The sequence below is a fragment of the Balaenoptera borealis genome (assembly GCF_965194805.1).
Source record: "Balaenoptera borealis genome assembly, chromosome: 1".
NCBI classification, from domain to species: Eukaryota; Metazoa; Chordata; class Mammalia; order Artiodactyla; family Balaenopteridae; genus Balaenoptera; species Balaenoptera borealis.
Window position 1 is genome coordinate 24,923,690 of NC_138860.1, and position 26,058 is coordinate 24,949,747.

At 43.8% G+C, this 26,058-nt stretch overlaps 2 protein-coding genes across 9 annotated transcripts in view; one reads left to right on the forward strand and one right to left on the reverse strand.

Moving 5' to 3' along the window:
* Window positions 1-4,097: 4,097 nt before the first annotated feature.
* Window positions 4,098-10,594, forward strand: LOC309614319 (atypical kinase COQ8A, mitochondrial-like; the record flags this gene model as incomplete). Its single annotated transcript, XM_082362521.1, has 6 exons — window positions 4,098-4,132; window positions 7,541-7,673; window positions 7,905-8,012; window positions 8,157-8,222; window positions 8,517-8,603; window positions 9,469-10,594. 6 exons carry the CDS (start codon window positions 4,098-4,100, stop codon window positions 9,754-9,756), a joined length of 717 nt encoding a protein of 238 aa, XP_082218647.1. The 3' UTR covers window positions 9,757-10,594.
* A 5,266-nt stretch (window positions 10,595-15,860) lies between these two features.
* LOC309605007 (serine/threonine-protein kinase MRCK alpha-like) overlaps window positions 15,861-26,058 on the reverse strand; it is a 120,173-nt gene continuing 109,975 nt past the window's right edge. For 4 of the 8 annotated variants that reach the window (XM_082340194.1, XM_082340193.1, XM_082340195.1 and 1 more), the window contains 4 exons: window positions 24,625-24,810; window positions 21,719-21,836; window positions 17,065-17,222; window positions 15,861-16,632 (listed from right to left, as the gene is read on the reverse strand). In XM_082340194.1, coding sequence (XP_082196320.1) covers window positions 16,501-16,632; window positions 17,065-17,222; window positions 21,719-21,836; window positions 24,625-24,810 — 594 coding nt within the window. In that variant the 3' untranslated portion in view covers window positions 15,861-16,500. The remainder of the gene's footprint in view (window positions 16,633-17,064; window positions 17,223-21,718; window positions 21,837-24,624; window positions 24,811-26,058) is intronic. The other 4 variants (XM_082340197.1, XM_082340198.1, XM_082340199.1 and 1 more) reach the window with 1 other exon arrangement.

Below are 26,058 nucleotides of genomic sequence, written 5' to 3' on the forward strand. Positions count from 1 at the left end.
GTGCCTAAATCAACATCTGCAGCACTAACCACTTACCATACTACTCTTCATTTTTCTAATCACCTAAAGCACACTTTTAGTTTGCTATTCACTTTAGTATAGTTTGTCTGTTGGGATAGCAGTAGATGTACTAGAAGTTTCAAGCAAAAATTACCTTGAAATCAAAACCTCACAAAGATACCACCAAAAAAAGTTACAGACTCATGTCACTAATTGAGAAGAACGTAAAAAAGCCAAATAAAACGCTGAGAAACAAAATTAAACCATAGGTAAAAAAGAACAATCTACTGCAAAACAATAAGTTTTATTACAGGTATTGAAGGTAATTTAATATTAGCAAACATTAATAACTGTGCAAAAATTAAATTAACTCCATGTGATAATCTCTGTAAGTACCCCTGCCCAAAAGTATTTGATAAAATCTAATACCAATTCCAAAATACTACCCCAAGTCCCACACACACAAAAAAAAGAGTTCAGTAATTCTCTTAAGAAATAACCTCTTTCAAGCTATCAGACAAAATAATACTTTCTAGTGAAACACCAGATACATCCAGGAATAATAACAACAAAAAGGATGTCTTCCATTATCTCTCTTATTTAATATTAGATTTTAGATATTCTAAGTAACATGTGACATAGTTACAAAACATGAATAGGTGAAAATCATGATCATTTCCACTTAATAAACTGTTCACTCAGAAAATGCAAATAAATCCACTGAAAAGTGTTGGAATTGATAAAGCTGAGTAAAACAACTGCATATTAGATAAATATAAATCAAACAGTACTTCTAGACAGTAGAATAAGCAATCATAGTAAAAATTTTCATTGTTAATAATAAAAAATTTTCATTTGTTTTTAATAGATCCAACAAAAATCACCAGCAACTAATACACACACAAGTAATAACAACAGTGAATAATTTGTTTGAATTATATGAAAAAACTACAAGTCTCTATAAAAGATTTAAAGAAGACAATATAGAAAAATACCAAGTACTTGAAAGGGAAGATTGAATGTACATATATTCAATGTTTCTTAAATTATCTTCCCTGTAAATTTAATTTAAAAATTTTAAATGTGGGAGGTAATACTGGGTGAGAGATGGAGACAAATGTTCTAGCACACAGGCAGAAATAAACTGGTAAAAATACCAAAGAAAATCCTGAAAAAGCACAAAGAGTAAAGAAGGAGAGAGGGTAATGTTCTTTTCAGATGTTAACATGTACTATCAATTTTTTAAAAAAAATTTTTTGTCTGCATCGGGTCTTTGTTGCTGCACGCGGGCTTTCTCTAGTTGCAGGGAGTGGGGTCTACTCTTCATTGCGGTGCTCAGGCTTCTCATTGTGGTGGCTTCTCTTGTTGCAGAGCACAGGCTCTAGGCGCGTGGGCTTCAGCAGTTGCAACACACAGCCTCAGCAGTTGCAGCACGTGGGCTTCAGTAGTCGTGGCGCACGGGCTTAGTTGCTCCGTGGCATGTGTGATCTTCCCAGACCAAGGATCAAACCCGTGTCCCCTGCAGTGGCAGGTGGACTTTTTTTCTTTTATAAATTTATTTATTTTTATTTATTTAATTTTGGCTGCCTTGGGTCTTCGTTGCTGCATGCGGGCTTTCTCTAGTTGCAGCGAGCAGGGGTTACTCTTTGTTGTGGTGCACGTGCTTCTCATTGCAGTGGCTTCTCTTGTTGTGGAGCACAGGCTCTAGGCACACGGGCTTCACTAGTTGTGGCACGTGAGCTCGGTAGTTATGGCTCACGAGCTCTAGAGCGCAGGCTCAGTAGTTGTGGTGCACAGGCTTAGTTGCTCCACGGCATGTGGGATCTTCCCGGACCAGGGATCAAACCCGTGTTCCCTGCGCTGGCAGGTGGATTCTTAACCACTGCGCCACCAGGGAAGTCCCTACTATAAATCTTTAATAAAGTATCAGTGTAATAGATCTCCATCCCAAAATAATTTAATTCGATATGTGAGATACTGTCAATCACTGAGGAAAGCAGTGATTAATTAATGGAATTGAAACCACAAGCTAGCAATTAAAGAAAAGAATGATTCTCACATCATACCATTTAGCAAAACAAACTCCAGATGGATTAGAACTAAATATCTTTAAACCCAATAGAAACATCCAGGAAAAAGCAGAATTACATATTTAGCAAACTCTGAAAAAAGAAGGACAAGCCAAGCTTCGAAGCAATAGAAGAACTATTGAGGAAAATAAAAACAAATCATCTATAATTTGAAAAAGAAACAAGACCAAAATTAAAGGGCAAATGATAAATTGGTAAAACAGTTGCAGAGAAGATAAACAGTACAATTTTTACTATGCAAAGACTTTATAAGAATTGATAAGAAAAACATTAAGACTACAAAATTAAATGGGCAAATGACTTAAAGAGATAATTCACAAAGAGAAAATATGATTAATAAATGATCTACTAAGAAAGCAAGAAATGCCTCTCATACTTGCAAAAATTTGTGGCATGTATCAAGTGCCTTAAAAATGATCTGACCACTTCATTTCCAGGTATCTGTTCTAAAAGAAGTGCATAAAAGGGTCCATGGTAATTATTATACTGCAAAAGTGAAAAATAAATACAGTCAGCTTGGGGGGATTGGTTCCAGGTCTGTCCACCCTCCATTACCAAAATCTACAGTCGCTCAAGTCCCATATATAAAATGGAGTAGTATTTGCATATAACGTACTCTCAAATACTTTAAATCACCTACAAATGCTATGTATAAGTTGCCAGGGTATGGCAAGTTCGCATTTTGCCTTCTGGAATTTTCTCCCCCACACCACCCCAAGCAATGGGCTCTCTGTATCTACAGACATGGAAACTGCGGATATGAAGGGCCAAGTGTATTTAACAGTAGGAAGCTGGCTAAGTGGATATTCTTCTATAATCATTAAAATTATGTTTGTGACAATCACATAATAATGAAACAGAGAAAAAGCTTATATCACACTCTCAAGTGAAACATAAGGGTTAAGGGTTGACTTGTGTCCCTCCAAAATTCATACGTTGAAGTACTAAACACCAGTACCTCAGAATGTGACCATACTTAGAACTAGGGCTTTAAATACTGCATGATCTGACTTATGTGTGGAATCTAAAAAAGTCAAACTCTTAGAAGCAGAGAGTAGAACAGTGGTTGCGAAGGGCTGAGGGGGTAGGGGAAATGGGGAAATGTTGGTCAAAAGGCACAAATTTCAGATATGTAGGATAAATAAATTCTAGAGATCTAATGTGAAGCAGGATAACTACAGTTAACAATACTGTACTGCATACTGGAAATTTGCTAAGAGAGTGGATCTTAAGTATTCTTAGCCAAAAAAAAAAAAGGAAGGAAGGAAGGAAGGGAGAGAGGTAGGGAGGGAGATGGGGAAGGTAGAAGGAAGGAGGTAACTGAGGTGATAGACACGTTAATTAGCTTGATTGTGGTAAACATTTCACGATGTATACATATATCTAAATATCAGGTTTTACATCTTAAATACATACAATTTTAAATTGTCATTTGTACTTCAAAAAGCCTGAAAAAAATGAAAATAAAAATAGGGTCTTCACAGAGGTAATCAACTTAAAATGAGGTCATCAGTGTAGGCCCTAATCCAATATGACTGTATCCTTATAAATAGAAGAAATTTAGACACAGAATCACGCACACATTGAGAACATCATACGAAGATTAAAGCAGAAATCAGGGTGATACATCTACAAACCAAGGAACGCTAAACACTGCCAGCAAACCATCAGAAGCCAACTCTGCAAACACCTTGATTTCAGATTTCTACTGCCATAATTGAGACAATAAATTCCTGTTTTTTAAGCCACCCAGTTTGTGGGTATTTGTAACAACTGCCCTAGCAAACTAATACAACGGGGTAAAAAAACTCCTGTGGTATATGATCGCAACAATTGGAAAGTACTTTTTTTTTAAAAAACAGCCTTTCTCAAGTAAAGTCAATAGGGGAGAGGGGAGGTATATCTAACAGGGAGGAGAGGGCCCAGTGGAAGGAAGCACCATGGAAGGAAAGATACCCACAGCAAGTTATATCTAAATTGAGACCTGCGTAGAATATTGCTGGCAACATGTACAAAAGTCTAGATACTAGAGAAAACCTGATGTATGAGCAGGAAAACCCAAATAGTAAGTTAAAATCTCGAACAGCAAGGACCTCATAAGGTAAAAGCTATGTTACAAAGTTTGAGCCTCTTCTGAAAAGCAAAGTGGTATCATGAAAGGATTTTAAGCACAAAACTAAAAGACTTTAAAACTACTATTCTGACTACCATATGAAGAACAAATTTTTTTCAACTAGGGGGAAAAAAAGCCCAGGAAAACCAGACAGAACATTACATATTTATCCAGACAAGAAATGATAGCTGTATTAATGTTTAAAAAATAAAATATTAACCAAAAAAACAGCTTTACTAAGATATAATTCACATACCATACTATTGACCCATTTAAAGTGAACAATTCAGTAGTTTTTGGTATACTACATTAATTATTTTAAAGTGGTAAAACATATATAACAAAAAATTGCCATTTTAACCATTTTAAATGTACAATTCAGTGGTATTACATTCACAATGTTGTGCAACCATCAACACTGTAATTTCTAAAACTTTTTCATCTTCTCAAAGAGAATTCTGTAACCATTAAGGAATAAACACCCCATTACCCCCTCTACCCTGCCCCTGGTAATCTCTATTCCACTTTCTATCTCAATGAATTTGCCTATTCTAGATATCTCATATAAGTAGAATCATATAATATTTGTCGCCTTTTGTCTAGCTTCTTTCACTTAGCATAATGTTCTCAATATTCATCCATGTTGCAGGATGTATCAGAACTTCACCCCATTTATGGTTGAATAATATTCCATAATATGTACTTGCCACATTTTGTTTATCTGTTGATGAACACTTGGGTTGTTTATACCTTTTTGGCCATTTTACTAATGTTTTAATGAACACTGGTGTACAAGAGTCTGTTTGAAGTCCCTGCTTACAATTCTTTTGGGTATATAACTAGGAGTTGAATTACTCAGTCATATGGTAATTCTACGTTTACTTTTATTGAGGAATCACCAATTGTTTTCATATTCCTGCGAGCACTTATTTTGCTTTTGTTTTTAATTTTAGCCATCTTAGTAGGTATGAAGTGGTATCTTGTGGTTTTAACTTCATTTCCCTAATAATTAATGATGCTGAACATCTTTTCATGTGCTTATTGGCTACTAATATATCTTCTTTGGAGAAATGTGTATGCAAGTGATTGCCCATTTTTTGATTGGGCAGTTTATCTTTTCTGTTAAGTTGTAGGAGTTCGTTATAAATTCTGGATATCAAACCCTTATCAGATATTTGATTTACAAATGACTTCTTCCATTCTTTAGGTTATCTTTTCATTTTCTTAAAAATGTCCTTTGATGCAATACAAATAAGTTTTTATTAAGATGAAGTCTAATTTATCCATTTTTTGTTTTGTTGCTTATGCTTTCTGTGACTTAAGAATCTACTTCCAAACCCAAGGTCATGAAGATTTACCCCAATGTTTTCTTCTAAGAGTTTTATGGTTGTAGCTCTTACATGTAAGTTGTTGATCCATTCTGAGTTAATTTTTTAATATGGTGTAAGGTAGGGGTCCAAATTCATTTGTTTGCATGCAGAAATCCAGCTGTCTGGCACATGAGTTGAAGGAACTATTCTTTCCATACTGAACAGATTTAGTACTTATGTGTACCTATGTCAAAAATCAATTGTGGCTATAGATACATGAGTTTATTTCTGGACTCTTAATTCTCTCCCAGTGGTCTATATTCTTATGCCAGTGTCATATTCTTTTTATTACTGTGATTTTGTAATAAGTTTTGAAATTGGGAAGTGTGGGTCTTCTAACTTTGGCCTTCTTTTTCAAGCTTTTTGGCTATTTGGGGCAATTCCACATGAATTTGAGGCTCATATTTTCCATTTCTGCAAAAGGGGCTGTTGATAATAGGGATCAAATTGAACCTGTACATCACTTTTGGTAAAACTACATCTGAACAATACTAAGTCTTCTTATTCATAAACATGGGATATCTTTTCTTTATTTTAGGTAACCTTTAATTTCTTTCAGCAATGTTTTATAATTTTCAGTGCACAACATTCTTGGTTAATTTTATTCCAAGGCATTCTTTTAGATGCTATTGTAACTATAATTGCTTTCTTAATTTCATTGTGGATTGCTCATTGCTGACATAAGGAACACAACTAATTACTATATGTTGATCGTGCAACCCTGCGGTTGTTTGTTTTCTTATTGAGTTTTAAGAATTCTTTGAATATTTGGATAACAGTTTTGTATCAGATATGTCTGCATTTTCCTGCAGTCTGTGCCTCGTCTTTTCATTCTTGGCCGTGACTTTCATAGTCCAGAAAATTTCAATTTCAGTGAGATCTAGCATAGTAATTCTTTATCTCATGGATTGTGCCTTTGGTGCTGAAAGTAAAAAGTCATCACCATACCAAAGATTATCTAGGTTTCTCCTACGTTATCGTCTAGGAGTGTTAATAGTTTTGTGTTTTACATCTAGGTCTGTGATCCATTTTGAGTTAATTTTTGTGAAGGGTGTAAGTTCTGTGTCTAGATTCAATTTTCTTTTTTTTTTGCATTGATGTCTAGTTCTTCTAACACTATTTGTTAAAAAGTACATCTTTGCTCCATTGTATTGTCTTTGCTTTGTCAAAGATGATTTATCTGTATAGTCTCTTGCCAATACCATACTGTCTTGATTGTTGCAGTTTTATATAAGTCTTGAAGTCAGTATTCCAGCTATGTTTTTTTCCTTCACTGTTGTGTTGGCTATTCGGGTCTTTGCCTCTCCATATAAACTTTAGGCTTAGTTTGTTGATACCCATAAAAGAAGTTGCTGCAATTCTGACTTGTACTGCATTAAATCTGTAGTTGAAGATGGGAAGAACTGACATAAGATACCTAGTACGGAGTCTTCCTATCCATGAACATGGAATGTCTCTCCATATACTTAGTTCTTCTTTGATTTCTTTCGTCAGAGTTTTATAGTTTCCCCCATACAGATCTTATGCATATTTTGGTATATTTATACTTCAATATGTCATTTTTGTGGGTGCTAATGTTAATAGTACTGAGTTTTAAATTTCAAATTCCACTTATTCATGGTTGGTATGACTGACCATACCAACCAAAGTGACTGACTTTTGTGTATTAATCTTGTACCTGCAACCTTGCTATAAATGCCTTACTAGTTCCAGGAGTTTTTTTGTTAATTTTTTTGATTCTCTACATAGACAATCATATCATCTGCTAACCAAGACAATTTTATGTCATCTTTCCCAATCTGTATACTTCTTTTTTGTTTTCTTGTCTTGTTGCATTAGCTAAAACATACAGCATGATGTTGAAAAGCAGTAGTGAGAGGAAAAATCCTTGCTTTGTTCTTGATCTGAATGAAAAAGCTTCAAGATTCTCGCCATTAAGTATGATGTTACTTTAGGAGCTGCTGAAGGACCACCCCTCCCTTCTTCTACGTGCCCGAGATTGTGGACGAGCTCTGCAGCCCCCATGTGCTGACCACGGAGCTGGTGTCCGGCTTCCCCCTGGACCAGGCCGAGGGGCTGAGCCAGGAGATCCGGAATGAGGTGGGTCACAGGGTGGCCCTGGAGCCCCGAGGCCCCCCTGTGGGGCAGAGCGGGCAGGAGGGCTGCTGCGTTTCCCCACCTGGTGGTACGCTTGGCCTCAAAGTCAGCTCTGGGCATGAGGCAGGATGGGGTGGAAGATGGGGAGGGAAATGGGAGTCAGGCTTCCCCGGCCCAGATCCAGGGGCCACCGGGTGGCCCGGCGCTGGTGACGAGGACCCACCCGGCCCCCAGATCTGCCACAGCATCCTGGTCCTGTGCCTGAGGGAGCTGTTCGAGTTCCACTTCATGCAGACAGACCCCAACTGGTCCAACTTCTTTTATGACCCGCAGCAGCACAAGGTGAGCGCCCAGTGGGGCTCCCATGGGGAGCCTGAGCTCCGCTGGAGCAGGGTCCGAGATCTGGGGGTCTCGGCCCCCCGCCGCCCTGTCCCCCCAACCCGTGCTCCACTGGGGCAAACCCTCCCCGGTATCGCCCGTTCCCAGGTGGTTCTTCTGGACTTCAGGGCAACTCGGGAATATGACAGATCCTTCACGGACCTCTACATCCAGGTAGGGGTGGAGGCAGGGCTTGGCCTTGGCCCGTGCTCTCCTGAGGCTCAGATGGGATGCTTGGGACTCGGGGACGGGCGGGCGGGCTTCCGTCCTCACGTCCCTGCCTGTCTGCAGCGTTTGGTGCCCGTGGATGAGGCCGCAGCTGCCTCGGGCTCAGGGGAGTAAAGGGGAAAGGTGGGTGGGCCGGCAGCTGGCCTGTGTGGGGTGGGGCGGGGCAGGTGCTGGCTCCCTGGACCCTCAGGAGCTCCCCCTCTGTGTGCTGCCCACGGTCCCCTCTGCACCTCCGCCCAGATCATCAGGGCTGCTGCTAACCGGGACAGGGAGGCCGTGCTGAAGAAGTCCATCGAGATGAAGTTCCTCACCGGCTACGAGGTCAAGGTGAGCCCCCCGTGACTCTGGAGACGCACAAGGCCTGCTGAGCCAGACTCAGCCCCAGGCCGACTTCAGTGTGTGTGGGGAGGGTGAGCCATGGACTGCTTTTCCCTTGAAACCTGAAGGGAATCTCAGTTTACAAATGCATGAGATCAGAAGTGACAGCTGCTCTCGAGGGTCTCCACAGGGCCCCTGGGCCGGCCCCACCCCAGCCCCTGGGCTGAGGGCCTCAGAATGCCGGGGGACTGGTCACCAAGCTCTTGTTTTACGCCCCACTGCAGCCCATTCGAGATCCCAGTCACTGGGCTCATCGTGTTGGCGCTCGGGGCCCGGGTGGGCAGATGGGATGGCAAAGCGCAGCCCTCACTCGCTCAGGCCTCAGCAGGGAAAGGGTGAGGGGAGCGCTGGAAGTAATCGTAGCAGCCCTCTACATGAAGGGGCGAGCATCTGTGTTCCTGTCACCCAGAACCCACTCAGAAAGCAGCACCTTCCTCTCCTGATGACAGTGGGGAAGGGTTGCAGACACACAGGTGGTCTCAGGTCTGCCACCTACGAGGAGTGCAGAGGCTCAGGTCAGCTCAGGCCTACAGACTGTTCTTTTTGGAATGACAGGTGTTTTGTAAAAGCTTTGAATTCGCGTGCCCCCAGGCAGGGTCACACCCTGCATTCGGCCGCAGACCCCGCCACTTCCTTTCTTCTTACACCCAGCCCAGTTCACACATTAATGATGTTCTCCTGGCCCCGTTCTTCAGTCTGGTTGAAACACTCACCTACCTGGCCCACTCCTCGGGGAGCACTCAGCCCAGGCCCCATGATGGAGCCCTGGGCTGGTGAGGGCTCTTCGATCTCACCTCCATTCGCCTCCCTCCAGGCCATGGAAGATGCCCACTTGGACGCCATCCTTACCCTGGGGGAGGCCTTTGCCTCGGAGGAGCCCTTTGACTTTGGCACCCAGAGCACCACCGAGAAGATCCACATCCTGATCCCCATCATGCTGAAGCACCGGCTTGTCCCGCCGCCCGAGGAGACCTACTCGCTGCACAGGAAGATGGGGGGCTCCTTCCTCATCTGCTCCAAGCTGAAGGCCCGGTTCCCCTGCAAGGCCATGTTCGAGGAGGCCTACAGCAACTACTGCAGGAGGCAGGCCGAGCAGCAGTAGCCGCGGGCCCGACCGCTAGGCGGGACCCTCCGTCGTCCTGCCGCCGAAACTAGTAGGAAGCCGGTGGTACCCACGCTCCGTTTAAACTTCACCCAGTGAGAGGGGGCCGCGCTGCTCAGAGCCCGTGGCCAGCACTTATACACGGTTCTCATCGCTGAGTGGGTGTGGGGTGAGAGGCGCCGGCACGGAAATGCAGCCCCACTGCTGTCTGGCAGAATCTGCTTATTGTTTATGCATCCTCTGAAATGACTCTCGATAAAAAGACGATTTTATTTCCTTTTCCTTTTTGTAACAGGGCTTTTTGCTAATGTGAATGGTAACCAGAAGATGAGAGTTCTCCTTTTGACTCCCTGCCACCAAAAAAAACCCAAAAACGAAACAGAAAAGCCTTTTTGGATTTTATGGAGTGTGTAATACAAGGTTTGTGTGTGTGTGTTTCTAGAATGAGATTTGTGTTTTCTGCCTTTTCCTCTCCGGCTTGGATCTGCACGTGGGAGAAGTGCTGATCTGAGCAGTGCCAACAAGCACTACTTCACCAAGCGAGGCCCACCCACACCTGCTTCTGGCTGGTTCCTAGAGGCTTTTCTTGACAAGCAGAGGTTTCCAGAGAACTGCTGCCTCCTGTGGGGAGGGGCAGGAGCCGCAGAAGGGGAGAGAAAGCCACATGCTCTCTGGGTGTGTGTGGGCCCTTCTTCCTGCTCCGGCGCCTGGGCCTTTTGTGGAAGATGACGTGCACGTGTCACCTGCTTGGACCCAAGGGGTCGTTTCAGGCTGTTAACCTCTGTACAATTCTTGTAATTGTCTGATTTACTTGTTTCAATTAAAAAAAAAAATCCTAGCACTGTGGATTAATTCTTTCACTTGTAAAGGATTCTGAGCTGATGGTGAGTGAGGGGCCCGAGGTCAGCGTCACACCCTTTCCCGCCTCCAGACGCTTCTGCAAGGTTTGCCCCTGTTCCCAGCGTGAGGCTCTTGGTACCTGAACCTGGAAGGCTCAGCCCGTATTCCTCGTCGGAGAAAGGGTGCGGGGAGGGGACGGCACAGCTGCCAGGTCCCTGCCGCAGCAGCTTCCCAGGCCCCACGGCGCCGAGGCGGACAAGCCACAGCTGCCCCAGAGGCTGTATGACGCGGTGCTGGCAACCGCGGGAAAAGGTCGACACCAGCCCGCAGGGCGAGGGCCTGGCTTGAGTGGCAGTGACACCCACTTCAGGGTTCAGGCGCGGCTGAGGAGCACTTTCCCGGGGCAAACTTCATTCCTCTGTCCCGGGGGCGTCTTGAACGTTCAGGCGGGGGCCCTTCTAACGGACTGCGAACACCTTGAAAGGTGCGTCAGATGGTGAAATAACGCGGAGAGATGGCAGTGGTCCCAGATGCATCCTCAGAGTTTTGGGTTCTTAAAGGAAAATTCCTTTCTGCGGTTTGGGATTGACGGCAACAGACACGCTGGACTCCGGGACAGGATGCAGAGGCCGAGGTGGTCTACATGACAGCCGCTGGGGGGCCCTTGAGGTTTAGCCCTGAGCCCAGCACCACGCGCCCATCTGCGGTCGGAGCTTCCACAGCCCTTTCAAAGAAAGGATGTACGTATTCTAGTTACGCATGAACAACCCCTGGGACGCTCAAAGTGGGCATTTTTATAGATGAGGAAACTGAGGCTCAGAGGTTATGGTGAGCTGGCCGGACGTCCATGCTCACTCTAGTCCAAGCCAAAGGCTAGCAAACTATGGCCCCTGGGCCAAACCACTGCCTGTTTTCGTAAGTGACGTTTTCACGGTACTGTCCAAGGTGGCGCTTGTGCTACGTGAAATGGAACAGGGAGGGGGTCTCAGGACAATTATTTAGCTGAAGCCAATTTAAGATGTCCTTTGTTAAGAAAGGCCTTGCCTGCGTCTCCCCAGCTGTGTCATTCTAACTCAAGAGCTGCAGCACAAGTCGTGGGAAGTGTCCGCTGCTTCTCTGCAGGAGGAAGACGGAAGATCAAACAGCTGCCCCATTTAGTCAGCGGTGGCACCGGCAGGGAAGTGTGGCTGGGGGCGGGCCCTCAGTGCAGTGGGCTCCCTGCTGGCAACGGCATACAGCAGCGCCGCCCACAAACGAGGGCACGGCCTGGCCTTGCACACTGAGCCAATACCAGGGAAGTTTTGACCAGAAGAGGGGAGTTGAAGGCTTGAAGAGAATGGAACACTATGCCACCTGAGCTATGGAAGGAACTAAGAAAGTCCTAGATTAAACTAACCCCACGTCCTTCTAGTGTAACGAGGAAGCCGGATGAGGAGAGGGGCTGGCAGAAATTGGGGTCAAACGAGACGAAAAGAGTCAGTCACCTTTCCTCCGTTCCTCAGACTTTTTAATCAGGGAAAAGAAGACAAAATACTCAATTTGAACAGTTCCCTGTTTTATTGCAATACATCAGAGTCTGGTTAATATTAAGTGATGCCAACGTAAAATATCGGTGAGGCGTCTTCTGTTATATTTTGACTGTCCCACCTTAAATATTTCTGTGCAAAAGAATCCACACCATTGTTTGGTAGCAGAGAATCTCATAAAGTTCCCTAAGACAATGAGGGGATAAAACCAAACAAAATGAAATAAGGAGTGATAAGAGGCCAAAGCAGTATCTTTTCCCCTTCCATACACACTTATTTGTCAGCATTATATTCTAAACAAAAAAATGATTACACCCAGGCCATGCAAAACTGTACAATAATATTACAATGAGAAAAAAAAAAACCCTAACAAATTTATAAAACAAATGGTATTACACTATCAAATAAAAAGGCAGGTCATTTTGTTTTCATGAAATTTCGAGGTTGACTTGTTTTCATCAATTTCCCCCCATAAATGCAATGGTTTCTGTGTGTAACGGTTGTCCCTGGGAAGGGAGAGGAGCGCCGGCCTACCTACCGGCCTGAGCTGAAACAAGAGACCAGCTGAAGCGAGGCCCTCTTGTGGAGCAGGACTCAGCAGAGAACGCTGGACTTGCAGAATGAAGTCATCACAAGGAAAGGTTTTAAGATGGGCCCAACGAAATGCCATGTGGCTTCTCTAACGAATGCGGGGACGGGGCCACCGAGAGGTGGGGAGCGAGGCGCCCAGTTACTTCCCTGTTCGGCCCAGCGGACCAGGGCAGTGGCGAAGGCTGGCCGCTGCCGAGAATGCCCCTCTGTCCAGAGAGTGGATGCTGAGCTTTACAAAGCTCTGTTCAGCTGGGAGACTACAGTGTTCGTGGCCAAAGGCCAGCAAACGGCCCTGCTGTACCTGGGGGTTAGGGATGTCCACTCACCCCTCCTCTGGCTTTTCTTTAATGATACCTGAGAGTCCACATAAATGCAACTGGTCTTTCACAGAAGCAGATGCGGCCACTGAGTAGCAAAATGACATGATTCTAACCATATGGAAGGCAGAGAGAGAGAGAGAGGCTGAGAGCCAGCTGGGGAATGACAGATTGTTGCTGTAAACATAACAGGAATTTCAGATTCTTCCCTGAAACCTGGGTACAAGAATTGCTTGGAAAACTCAGTAGATGGACCCTTTTTCATTGTATTTCATAGCCTTAAAACTGTGCTCCCTGGGAAAGAAGATAAATCACTCAGTGTAGGTATGGGTGTGTGTGTGGGTGTGTGTGTGTGTGTGTGTGTGTACACACATAACTAAAGAAGTGAAATCTGCTTTAGCAATCATTTGACAAGGAGGAAGGCTTTTGTTTTTGGCAAAAAGAAATATATATATATATATATATATATATATATGCATATATGTAATTTTATACACCCAAAGCACAAGCAGATTAAAGTAGTCAGAATTCAAGAGTAGACAACAAATTGGCTGAACAAAGATAGCACCAAATACCAACACATCTAGACTATGCCAGAAATGCCTCTTCACTTATTTTTACTTTCTACTGAGAAGAGAAATGAGTTCCTGCTGCCATATACATTCTTTGAATGTCCTGCACGAAAACAAAGGATAACTTCAGACAGCAACATCACATCTGTTCCATGATCTTTCAGTGATCCCTTTCGATGATCATTACGTTTTCTGTTTCTCTAGAACCCATTCCCCATCTTTCCAAACCATTCTCAAGAAGCTTCTGAAGGTAACTGCTTCATATTTAAGAATGGGGATAGGCCCAGCAGAATGATCATTATCTTGGCAAAATACCTCCCAAACTACTACCCTTGGCAGTGTTTCTCCCCCAGAGTTCTACTATTGGAAGCTAATCATATTTGGGACTGCTCTCTCACTACTGGTAAGACCATTTCAGATTACTGGCGTATAATCCACTGGGTTAATATTACACCTCCCAGTGAGCCCAGCGGCCAAGACAAGCCCTTCTCTTACCTGCCCTGTTGGGGGGCTGCAGGGTATGACTCAACGTAGTGGAGCCCAGACTTCAGGTACGGTTATATTTTGATCCTAAAAGCATCTTTTAAAAATAAGCACCTACAGGCAGCCGAAACTTAGTTGTCAAAGCTATAAACTAATGGCTTAGTGTGGAGTCCCGTGAATCTCAGCCTGGTCTGCCTCCTCAGGGGAGAAAAGGGAGGCAGGAAGAGGCGAGGGGAAAGGAAAGCAGGGGGAGGGAGGGTCTGGAGGAGAGCGGGCCACGTGCACTCAGCACCTGGCTGGCCGGTTCCCTCCTCTCCCGAGAAGTGTCAAGCTTAAGGAGCTACCGGAGTCCTGGCAATAGCCAGACTCAAGGTCTGACTCTTGCTATCTGAATGCACAAAAATATTTTTACATGACACTTCTTTTCCAAAAGCAGAGGATTTAGAAGGCTAGAATTGTGCAGTAACTTATGCCCATACAAAGTAAAACACAATCAAATCTGAGCAAGCACCAAGTTCAAATGTCAAAGCTGTTATTATTTTAAAATTCTCTATTGTAACATTTTATAATATAATCCCCAAACAGGATCCTTTCTTCCCTCACTGAACCTCAGTAACCTGCTCCAGAGAGTGGCATCAGTGGAAATGGTATAGCTCCCTGTGGCTTGTGGTGGGAAGGCCGGCACAGCTGCTGCTGAGGAGAAAGATGTGAAATCGGGGCCGGGGTGAAACGACAGTGCTCAAACACTGCAATTCAGACAAGCAACGGCAGGAAAATCCTTCCATTTCAGCTGAATTGTAAAGAAGAGAGCAGAAAATCTGTTTCTATTTCTCAGAGAAATTTAGATTAAAAAGTAAAAGAGAGGCAGATTCTCTTTACTTCCATGAAATATTTTTATTTCTATCCCTTTCTCTACTCATGTGCTTAACTGGTGAAATGACTCTGGAGACATGAAGTCCTGGTCCTGCATCTCATTTCCTTGTGGTAATTAAAACAGCGGGAATCCAAATGGAAATGTGACTAATACCACAATACAGCAACTGGGGGAGGAAAAGCTTAAGCAGCCAAGATGACCACGCGGGCTGACTTCCTGCCCGCGCCCGGGCTGAGCGCGTCCATTTCCCACTGGGTGCGGGAAAGAGTATTTGGTTAAGGCTGGTCAAGTCCTTGCATTTGCGGTTTTACCTTATTTGGTAACTAAACCCCTTTCCCAGGCTTATCTGAGGAAGCCCACACCCCCTCAAAACACACCTCCCCCCGCCCCCAGAGAAGCCGCCGCAGCCGGGGCCCAGACGCCTCGCTGCCACTCAGGGAGTAAGGGGATTAGCCAAGGAGAAAAAGCACTTTCTTGAACGCTTTTATGGACCTTCAGAAACTATGACATTCCTTGTGTCCTTTCAGGTGGAAGGGATCCAGAAGGTGACAAAATGCATTTCTACATTCATCAGCAGAAGACACCAAAATATAGTAATAAAGGAGAAGTGTGGTTCAAATTCTACTGCTAGAAAAAGAAATGTCTTGGATAGAAGTAAATATGCCTTTTAATGATGCTGCTGAAGAGGCTTCAAATGTTAAAAGTCTGGTTTCCAGGTCACACTCCAAACCGATGAAACCAAAGCCTTGGAACGTTCCCTGAAGCTCCCAGGTGGCTGCGGCCAGTGTGAGGAACGGCGCTCAGGGGAATTCCCACGCCTCTCCCTCGCCCTCTGTGAACGTCAGCTGGAGCCGTTCTACCCTTTAATATCTCAGGTGGAAAACAGACAAGAAACAACACATTTCTTTAAATTAAATGATCTCTGTCTCATATATGCATCCATCTTTTGTTGAATACAAGATGCTTTTTATTATATACAGTCAGTATTTAAGCTCTACATTTGTGTATTTAGTTAAACTCTATTTTGTAGTAAAATATGCATTGTTTTAGTGAACAGGGATTTACTGGCAACGATCAGGTCGACATTCACTGTGGTGCTGAAGGGGCTTGGCGTGCCCGGGGCCCACTGACGAGAGCCCCACGTGCTGTCTCAGGGCTACAACCGGACTCTACTGTGAGAACGAACAATGGCTGTCTAATCTTATTCTTATCGCTTACATTTGTGTAATCTGCCTACTTAAGCTACCTTTCAGGGGAGGGGTGAAATATTCTGGAAAGCAAGGCTAAGTGTATGAAATGAAATCGGTATTAATCTGAGCTGCTCAATGAAAGTCTGCCTTTACGGCTGTCGCTGTTCAGTCGAGGGGGCGTGGACGCGAGTCCCAGATGCAGAATTCCTGAGTCCCCGCCTGCTGCTGCTGCGGCCCTGGCGCTTCCAGGCAGGGGTGGGGGGGGGGGGTGACAGTGAGAGCACAGGGTGAGTGAGCGGAGGGGAGCCCAGAGCGGCCGCTGCCGGCGTCTGGTCTGAGAGCGGAGGCCACTCACGGGTCCCAGCTCCCGCGGTCGGCGCTCTCCAGGGAGAGGCTCTTGGTCTTCCGGGGCGACACCGGGCTGGGAGGGCTGCTCAGGTTGGAACTGTTGGAAGCCGTGGAATGCCTCGGAGAAGCAGAGTCCTGTGAGGCCCAGAGGAAGACGTCAGGGAGCGGCAGAGGGGCGGGAGGGGCTCAGGCCACCGCGGGTCCCCTCCAGCCACCCTGGCCAATGAAGTGACGTGACTTTTCTCCTGCCAGTAGAAAGCCCCGTTTCTGAGCTGAGTAAGAGGCACAGAATATAACAAACGCTCAGTCCCTTCTGCAGGTCTTTAGAAATGTAGGCCGTTTTCATACAAAAGCTATGAGAAGTCTGAACACCTCCAGGGAGAGTGCAGTTTGCAACCCAAGTGACTGGCTCCGCCACCCCCGCTGCGGTGAGTGGCTGGTCCCTGCGGCAGCGGAGGCCAGGCTCAAGGCGGTGGGCCGGCTTTGGGAAACGCACTCGCCTGTCCTCGTTCAGGACTTCTCCAAACCCCTGTCCCCAGACAGAGGTGCTGCCCACGCGGTACTCACCTCTGCGTCGTAGTCCCCCGCCGGGGCGTCACTTCCCTGGTCCAGGCCTCCCGAGGACAGCGAGCCCTCTGACGGGGAGGGCATGGGCTGCCGCTTTGCACTGTAGCTTCCTCCGGAGAATTCTCTCTTTAATGCACTGCCGTTCTGTGCGGATGACCCTACAGCACATCGTTCAGGTGAAACTTTATACGTGCAGAAGGGGACGATCCTCTAGAAAGCGCACAGACTGCTGAGGTGACGAGCCATCCTTCCCGCTGCCCTGGGGTCACCCTCCCGCTTAGAGCCCTTCACTGATGGGCCGTGAGTCCAGCTGCGTTACCCTGACACCCAAGCCCACCTCGGAGCCCAGCCGCCAGGGCTGCTGGGTGAGCGGGCAGCACTCACCGGGCCGCTGGCCCCTGCTCGCACTGGCCGTGCCCAGGCTGCCCTGCTTGCGAGACGATTCCACAGAATCAATCCTCCAGTCTCCAGCCACGCGCTACTGCCTTAGTGAGTTTTCCTTCCCACTCCCTGGAGCTCCTACAGAACTTCTTATCACCTCTTTCAGAGCATTTGGATCTTATGTTGTAATTATGTGCCTGCTATTCTCTGAACAGAAGGACGGTCTTTGCCTCTGCAGGACCTGGTGCAGGACCGGGTATGCAGCAGGTGCTCAAAACACACATGCTAAACGATGAAGCAGAACAGAACAGTTCCCAGAAATGAAGACCATGCCTCCTGATGATGCATAACTGTCACTTAACTTGTAGAGAATTTTCATAAAAAACACAAAGGAACAGAAGCATTTTCATTCCACAGGGCAAAAAGCCTGAGATACAAAAATGAGGTGAGTTTCTTTAAAATCACACTCTATTTTGATCTTAGAGTTGGGGTACATCAAAGGAGGACGGGCACCATTCAGAGGAAGAAAAAGGATGACCAAAAAAATCTTAGAAATATTGGGGTATTGTGAGTACCTGTTTAAAACTCTTAGCATTCCCTACTATTCTTTAGTTTTTACTGAAAAATGTTTTAATCTTGCTGAGCTGCAATATTAAGATCACTGGTCAAAAAAGACTGTGAGACCGCGTTGAGGTTTTAGCACAACTACGAGGTACAGACTGTGAAGCCTGCCTGCTGAAGCCCTGTCCTTGGTGATCTCCCCCAGCTTCCTTCTAGTTTCGGTTTGTTTCCTGAGCCCCTCAGCTGTGTCACCATAATTTACTTATTGCAGACGTTACCAACACTGGTTGTATGCTGCATATTATATTATGGAGCTTTAAAAACACCAGTGCCTGGGCCCCATCCCAGACCAATAATAACAGAATTTCTGACTTAACTTTTAAAAGCCCTTCTGATGATTCTAGAATGCATCTCAGGCTGAGAACCACTGACTTAATCTTACTTCCAACACTCCATCCAGTTTCTAAGGCATCTGTCACCAGACATATACTGATTTTCATTTGTTGATGTGTTTCTTTGGCTATGTACTCTTTACTTTTTTGCTGTGGATCTTATGTCTCCTTAGATTACAACCTAATTCAAGGCATAAATCACTTTTTATGATTTCTCTTTCAATTCCATGTCTAGTTTAGTGCTCAATTTAACAAAAGCTGTAATGTAAGTTACTATTTTTAAAATTTTGTCGCTCTGAATAAAAAACCCAAACTGCCAGAGAGCTCTGCTGCTCTGCTTACTAACCTGTGTGACCTTAAGCAAGTTATTTTATCTAAGTCTCAGTTTTCTTCATTTGTAAATAAGAAAATAAATTCTACCTTATGGGATTTTTGTGGGAACTGAGCACTCAATACACGGAGAATGAAATGTAAGACGGAAGGTGTGTGAGGGGGCTGCCCAGAGCTTAGTATGCACTTACTGGGCTCTTTTCCTCCGTCCTAGTGATCGTTTATAGAATAGAGAACTTAATCCACCTCTGTGATTTACACTTTTTCTTTTCTTTTCTTTTCTTTTTTTTTTTAACTTTGGGAATGTTCCTTTCAGAGAAAAATTACACTCAACCACCCTAATCTTAAAAAATTGAGATGGGCTGTTTTGATTGAACAGCAAAGGGGGACAATCTGAAAACTGTGGTTCCAACTCAGGCAGGGTCTCTTCCAAAGAGTTCTAGATGGTGATTCAGGGGGTTGGGCCCCAGATCTCTTGGGGTGACGGTGTGTAACTCTACATGACCTCTAGGAGAGTCTGCAGGCTCCCCAGTGAGCGTGTCACTGACAGGAGCGGGTAGAGTCACAGTGGAAAGCTCTGTGTTAATTTGACTTCAGTCAGGAAGCCATTGCAAGTCTGGCCCTGGAAGAGCCTGTGCTTCTGGTTCTGGAGGTTGACAACATGGAACCCCGTTTCTTCTTGTGTCTCTCTTGGCAGGCTGTCCTTCTGGAAATTCTTTACGTGAGCTGGGCTACTCTTGAAGCCAGCAAGAAGCACTCTAAATGGCAGATGCCCCTTGGAATTCCTGGGCTGGTCTTCCTCTTAATCTCTATACAAACAGCTTGGTACTAAGAATCTCAAGAAGGCCACGCCTGATTATTGCATTAAAGGCCTTGACAGGGATTTGGAGCTGGCTCCAGTCTGTAGCTTGCATATTGTCAGCAATGACAGTGGACCCTCACTTCAGCGCTCCTAAGGAGATGGCCACTCAGCCCTTTAAATCTCTGCATTACAGGTCCTATCCTCACCTGCAATTCCACAAATCCAAAAGCCCTGAAAACCAAAACTTTTTTCGTACGTTTGATGTAAATTCATGTGGTGGCAGACTTAATCTGAACTGACTGGAGGCTGATTACAGACTTCACTTAAAAAGAGTACATTTATTTATATATTCATAGTATGACTAGTCATAAATTTTGCTGTATAAGTATTAATATGTTTGTAGGTGCTGTCTTAGATCTTGCTAGGAATGTAATATAATATATGGTAGATTCCCTTCTAAAATAAAAAAAAAAAAAATCTGAATTCTGAAAACAGGTATCTGGCCCCAAGAGTTTTGGGTAAGGGATTATGAACTTAACTATTAATATTGTGATACTTTCTTTGCATCTCAAGTGTTGATAGCTTCTGGTTAGTTATATTAAATCTGTTATCTTATCGAGCTACCATTAGTAAAAAGATAATTCATAAAATGGTTGCCATTTTTCCAACTGGCTAGATATTTTCATTGTAATCTAGGCTACACACTGCTTAGAGATGACTTTGGGAGATGACAACAAGTAAGTCACAAGATGGACACTTCAACTTCTGCCTGTCGACTGAAAACTCCTTGCACGCGCTCTGTACGTCTGCAGCCAGTCTCTGCAGCAGGCGCCTGTCCTTGGTTTGCAGGCCCGGGGCGGGGTCCTCCCATGGTCCCAGGGGTGGTCTGTGTGATCACCAGCAGACTGCAGAAGCGATGGCATGTCCCTTCTGAGACCGCTGCTCGGTCTCTCTGTCTCAGGTCACTTGCTCTGTGGGAAGCCAGCGGCCATGTCACCAGGGCACTCAGGTCCACGGTGGTGAGGAACAGAGGCCTGCCAACAACCATGTGAGTGAGCTGGGAAGTGGCTTCTCTAGTCCCAGTTGAGCTCGGAGTTGATGGCAGCCCCGGCAGACAGCTTGACCGCAGCTTCCTGAGAGGCCCTGAGCCAGGACCATCCAGCTAAGCTCCCAGATCCCTGACCCTCAGAAACTGTGAGAGATAATAGACTTTTGCTCTTTTACGCTTCTAAATTTTGGGGTAATTTGTTCCACAGCAAGAGAACAAATGGTATTCCAGCACCCTTCACTTCTGTGTTGCCAGAGCCTAAAACCAAGAGCTGGGCACAAGGCGGGTGCTGACACTGGCGTCCTCAGCATGAACAGTGAGTGAAGGAGGACACTCAGTCTGCACCAGGAGGCCTGACTCGAATGTCTCCCATTCAAGAATACAAGGCAACGAATACGCTTCTGCCTGAAAAACTCTGAACTGTGAGCTGGAGTTACTACCGTCTGTTCTTCTCAGAGCTCAGCTGCAGGGAGGTGAGGGAGGCTACGTTAGCATTACCCCGGGTCCACCCTGGGCCTGCGTTTGCTCGGGCGCACTCGCCCCGCTCTCTCTGATCGAAGCCAATACCAGGTTACTTCTGAGAAAGTGACAGAAAAGCAGCTGTTGGCCAAGAACAGTCTTGCCCTAATGGTCCTTGCCTACTTAAAACTCTTCGGAGGTTTCCCACTGTGTTTTTTAAAAAATAAAAAATGTCTTGCGTTGGTCCCCAAGTCCCTGCTTGATCTGACCCTTGCCTACCTCTTGAGCTGTACTCTTTGTCACTCCCTGCCCACTACCAGGTAGCCACTGTGCCTCCTTTCAGTTACTCAAACATGAGTCAATGTGACTTCACCCCCGGGGCGGGCACGTGACCTTGCTAATTATTCTAAGTGTGAATTCATCCTCAACAGCTACTGCCTGTTACTCTCTATTTCTGTCCCCTGTTTATTTCCTTCGGGGCATTTTATCATCACAATTTGTAGTGCTGTTTGTCTGTCTCCCACATGGACTGTACCTTCTAAAAGGATTCTATGACTGTTTTCGTAACAGCTGCACTTGTGCCTACTGGGCGTTACCCAGCCAGGCCTGAGACACTGGCCACCGATGACGCACGGCTGCTACCTTGCTATGGAAATGCTCCCTGCAGCCGGGGCCACTTACTTGCTGACAGGCCGCTGCTGGCACTCATGGAGCGACCAGGTTCAGGGCGGGATTTGGTGATAGATGGAATACTGACCGAGCCACTGAATGCTGTCCGACTTTCCTGAGGCCGAGGGTTCTAAAAGCAAAAGAGAAAGAAAAACTCTTCATCCAGAGTGAAACTGATTCTCTACAGAGATGTCTATTTTTCACCCTAATTTCAAGAAATAAAGTTGTCTTGACCAGAGTGATACAGAACAAGAAACATTATATAATCCCTCCCGCCCGCAAAAGTGCTAAAGCCCTAACAGAGGTAACCCTCACCCCAACCAAGGATAAGTGCTTATCTTTATACTTACTGAAATACTTACCAACAGATAACAATTTTGTTCTTGTTGTTGTGAGTGCAGTAAGTGAAAGTTACATGGTTAGAAGTGACAGTGAAATGTAGAATTACATGGACCTCTGCAGATAACTGAAACAAAGCTTTTGCTACATATGAGATTTTTATTTTCTTAGGATAATTCAAAAGCTGAACAAGCCCATTTAGAAGAAAGTCACTTAAAAGTACATTCTTCTCAAGTACACCTTCTATTGTCCTGATACTGAAGGTGCCATTTGCATGTTCCCATCCCAGTCACCAGGCAGCCTTCCCGCCTCACAGAAAGACGGCAGCACCACGAGTCATAAATATGACGCTTGTTAACAATCACAGCCTGGGTGAAGTCATTTAACTTGGGAGTGTTGGTGTGAGAAGTTTCCCATCTAATATTGAATAATGTTGGTGTCCAAGGGAGGAAAATGAGCCATAGAGTACTCTGGAAGTCACACACACCTAGAGAGGTGGTGCGTAGGACCAGCTGTCTGAACACGGTCTCCTCGATGGCCCTAACCTTTTCAGACCAGAAGGGGTGTCAGGGCTGGTACCTGAGAGAAGGTTATGGCAACACAACTAATGCAGGGCCACAGCTAGCAAACATCCACTAACATCTCTTGGAAAACATGCACTAATATATCTTGAAAAACTCCAAATCATACATTTTAAAGAATCACACATATTGAGATTTGGCTGGCTGGCTGGCTCTAAATTCAACCATTGCCATTTTGGTTCATATATCAAATTTGCAAAGTCCATGTAATTCTTACTGTGTTATTTGTTTAAAGCAAACACTTTACCTTTTTTTCTCTAAGAAAATAAAAAAATTTAAAACAGAAAACAGTGCTAGCATTTCAACAGCCACTCATAGGAGCAACCCTGCGAGATGCCGAAGACAGGCATACAATGCAGCAGAGTCAAGTTCAAGAGAGATGGGGATATCAGTTTAAACCTTTACATTTTTATTGTTTTTGCTATTAACCTTAAGGTACCTTTGTGTCGTCCTTTTCTATAAAACAAACCTACCCTAGAAAAAAATGGCAAAAATTAAGCCTATAAAAATACCAGTGGTTTAGTAACACTGAATGTTGAGGTAATAAACGAATGATACACAGAAGATATGTTCTGGGGGGGAAAAAAAAAAAACCACACAAAACCCAAACCCAACAGTTTATCATTCATTCAGCTGAAGTTCAACTTCATTATGAAGTAATGTGAAACCTAAGCTGATGGTCCTTTTCCTGCACAAATATGCTTAAGATTAGGGTAAAACTTCCACCAATCGTAGTGTTTCTATTTATAGAAGACTAACTTAAGCAACATTTCCACAATCTTTTATATCAAAAATTCTTGACTGGTTAGTTTATACAACTTCCCCTAGAATCCACTACCTGAAATCTGTTACCAAGCAAATTGAAGCTTAGTTTATCATAAGTAATCTTATCTTGTGAAATAAGACACTTAAATGACATTACAGTTTAATGTCAATAACAATGACATTTAAAACATCACAATTTAGAATGCAAACAAAAATACAAAAATAAACTTCTCACCCTACAGGTAATTTTCTTATTGGAAAATTACTTTACTAAATACACAAATAAAAAAATGGATGCTATTATTTTCTAAGCCAGAGGAAATGCGTTTGCATGATACAATCTAAATATTTTATTATCTGCAAAACAAACTTGAGTAAATGCTCCCTTGAAGTCAGTACATATTTCTTGACAGATGTATGGATATTCAGCTTGAATGGCCACTTGCTCTCCATCCCACTGCAGAGACACTAGTTACAAAGATGCAAGGCTGCGTGGAAGGACCCAGTGGCAGGTACCACGGTCCTTCAGAATGCAGCGCACTCTGTGCTTTTTTCTCTTGTTGATTTACTTCTCTTATCTTGGATCCTGGCTGGAATTAAAGGTGCATCAGCAACTCAAAGATTAGAAAGACTACTTTCTTTTGGTAATTTTTCCTGTTATTCACTGGTACTATTATACTTTATAATTTTGAGAATTGTGAGCTTTTCAAGAAGGGGTTTATTGTAGATAAAAGGCCTTTGGACAGGCCCTTCTGTAGACTTTAACTTCACTAAATATAAAAAATTTCTCTGAACTGAACTGGTTTTAGGGTAACGAGCAATACAGAATTCAGAAATTCTAGATCCCTTTTTTGTTTGTTTTTAATAGAATAAAGACTTACTCAGGGGCTATTTCTTTCTTTCTTTTTTTTTTTCAGGGGCTATTTCTTATGGTATCCGTAATGAAAAATATCATGATGGGGTGATGTTTTATTAGACATAGAAAAACCTCCAATACGGTTTTAGAAATAAAACTGAAATCTTCCCAAATCCTCATCTTTTTCCTCAAAAGAAGAAAAAAGTAGAACTCCAAGACAGAAGAGGAGGAAGAGGAAGAACAGAAGTTTGGCAACAGAGAAACAGGCCAAAGGGAAACGTTCACAGAATGTACCCCCTTGGCGGTGTTACGTATGAAGCCAGGCAGAGATCTGCACATGGTTAGTACAAGTTAACACCTAACTCAGCTGTTCATACCCTCAGAGTCATAAAGCTTGGTGTACCGGGGACAGAGCGTAGAGACGGGGAATATTCAGGGTTTATGGAATCAGGAGAGAGAAATTTTTCAGCAGAATTAACAGTCATGTGATAGATGTGCTCAAAGTTGATCGGAGAGGAGATCAGACCGGAGTGATGATGAGGGGATGGATAAGGGAAACCCGGCTATCAAAAACAACAGAAAGAAGAAAAAGGTAATGAGGTAATGAAAATGGATTCACTGGATATATGTGACATTTCAGACAACATGCATGTAGAAAAAATGAAGTAAGTATCTCACATCAAGAATTGAATCCATAATGAAATACTTTTAGGCCTTAGAAAGTTAAATTTTGTAATCCTCTTGCCAGTTACCTAAAGAGCTGATTTGCAAAAAATCATTTGCCTCATAAACTTATTCTCTCTTATTACTATCAAGCTGAGTAGAAACTGGACTTTCAGAGATACAAGTAGATTTTCAAAATTTAGTTCAGTATTTTCCTATGTGATAGAATCAAAACATGGCAAAAATCTACCAAGAACATTAGGGATAGAAAAAGCGAGAAATAATTAAAGAAAAGAACAAGTGAACCTACAACCAGTCTCTCACCAAAAGCGTTATGAAACTGTTCCTTTAGAAACTAAAACCATTTCCTGGTATTTATAGACTTGACCTGTGTTTGCTTTTACTGATCTTATCTTCCTGTAACAGAAATAGTAACTGTGGAATATACCAATTACTGGTTTACCTTTAAGTAGCCCAAGCTTATCTCCACTTAGACACCCAAAGAACATGTTTGTTTTTAACAAGAGAACAACCTTCTCTTCAATGTTCAGGTGTATTTTTAAAAAATGAAATAATGTAATACTAAAGACATAGAAGAAAGTTTTTGAAAACAAGGGCTCTAGTTTTTCATGTTAAAATAACTTGTGAACATTTGGGAACTGTCACTCAGCACCCAGTCACCTTCTCTAATGGGAACTTTCTAAGTTCAGTTTCTGAGAACAACTGTGTTTCAGGAAAACATCCTACCATCTCTTCATTAGAGACAGGCTGAATGACTTCCCGGAGACATGCTGACTGATATTCTCATGAGTTGAGATGAGCTTTCTTTGTTAAAAAAAAAAAATCTGGTAAATTAGGGAAGCTTAAAAGAAAGGTAGAGATGTGAGTGAAACCAGTACTTTCTAAGGTTCTTTTCAAAAAGATAAAACTATTGATATAAATGTAACTTTAAGAAGTAAAATTACTTCATAAAAGTCTAAAAGGTCACCGAGCTTGAAATTTTATTTGTTAACAATTTTAGGAATGGGTAAAAGGCTAGGAGAAATTTTATGTGCTAAAAAAAATAAATCTTTTAGAGGTAAAATATTACTCTTGCATTCAACTAGAGACAAATCTATTCTTTATTACAAGTATCCACTTATGAAAAA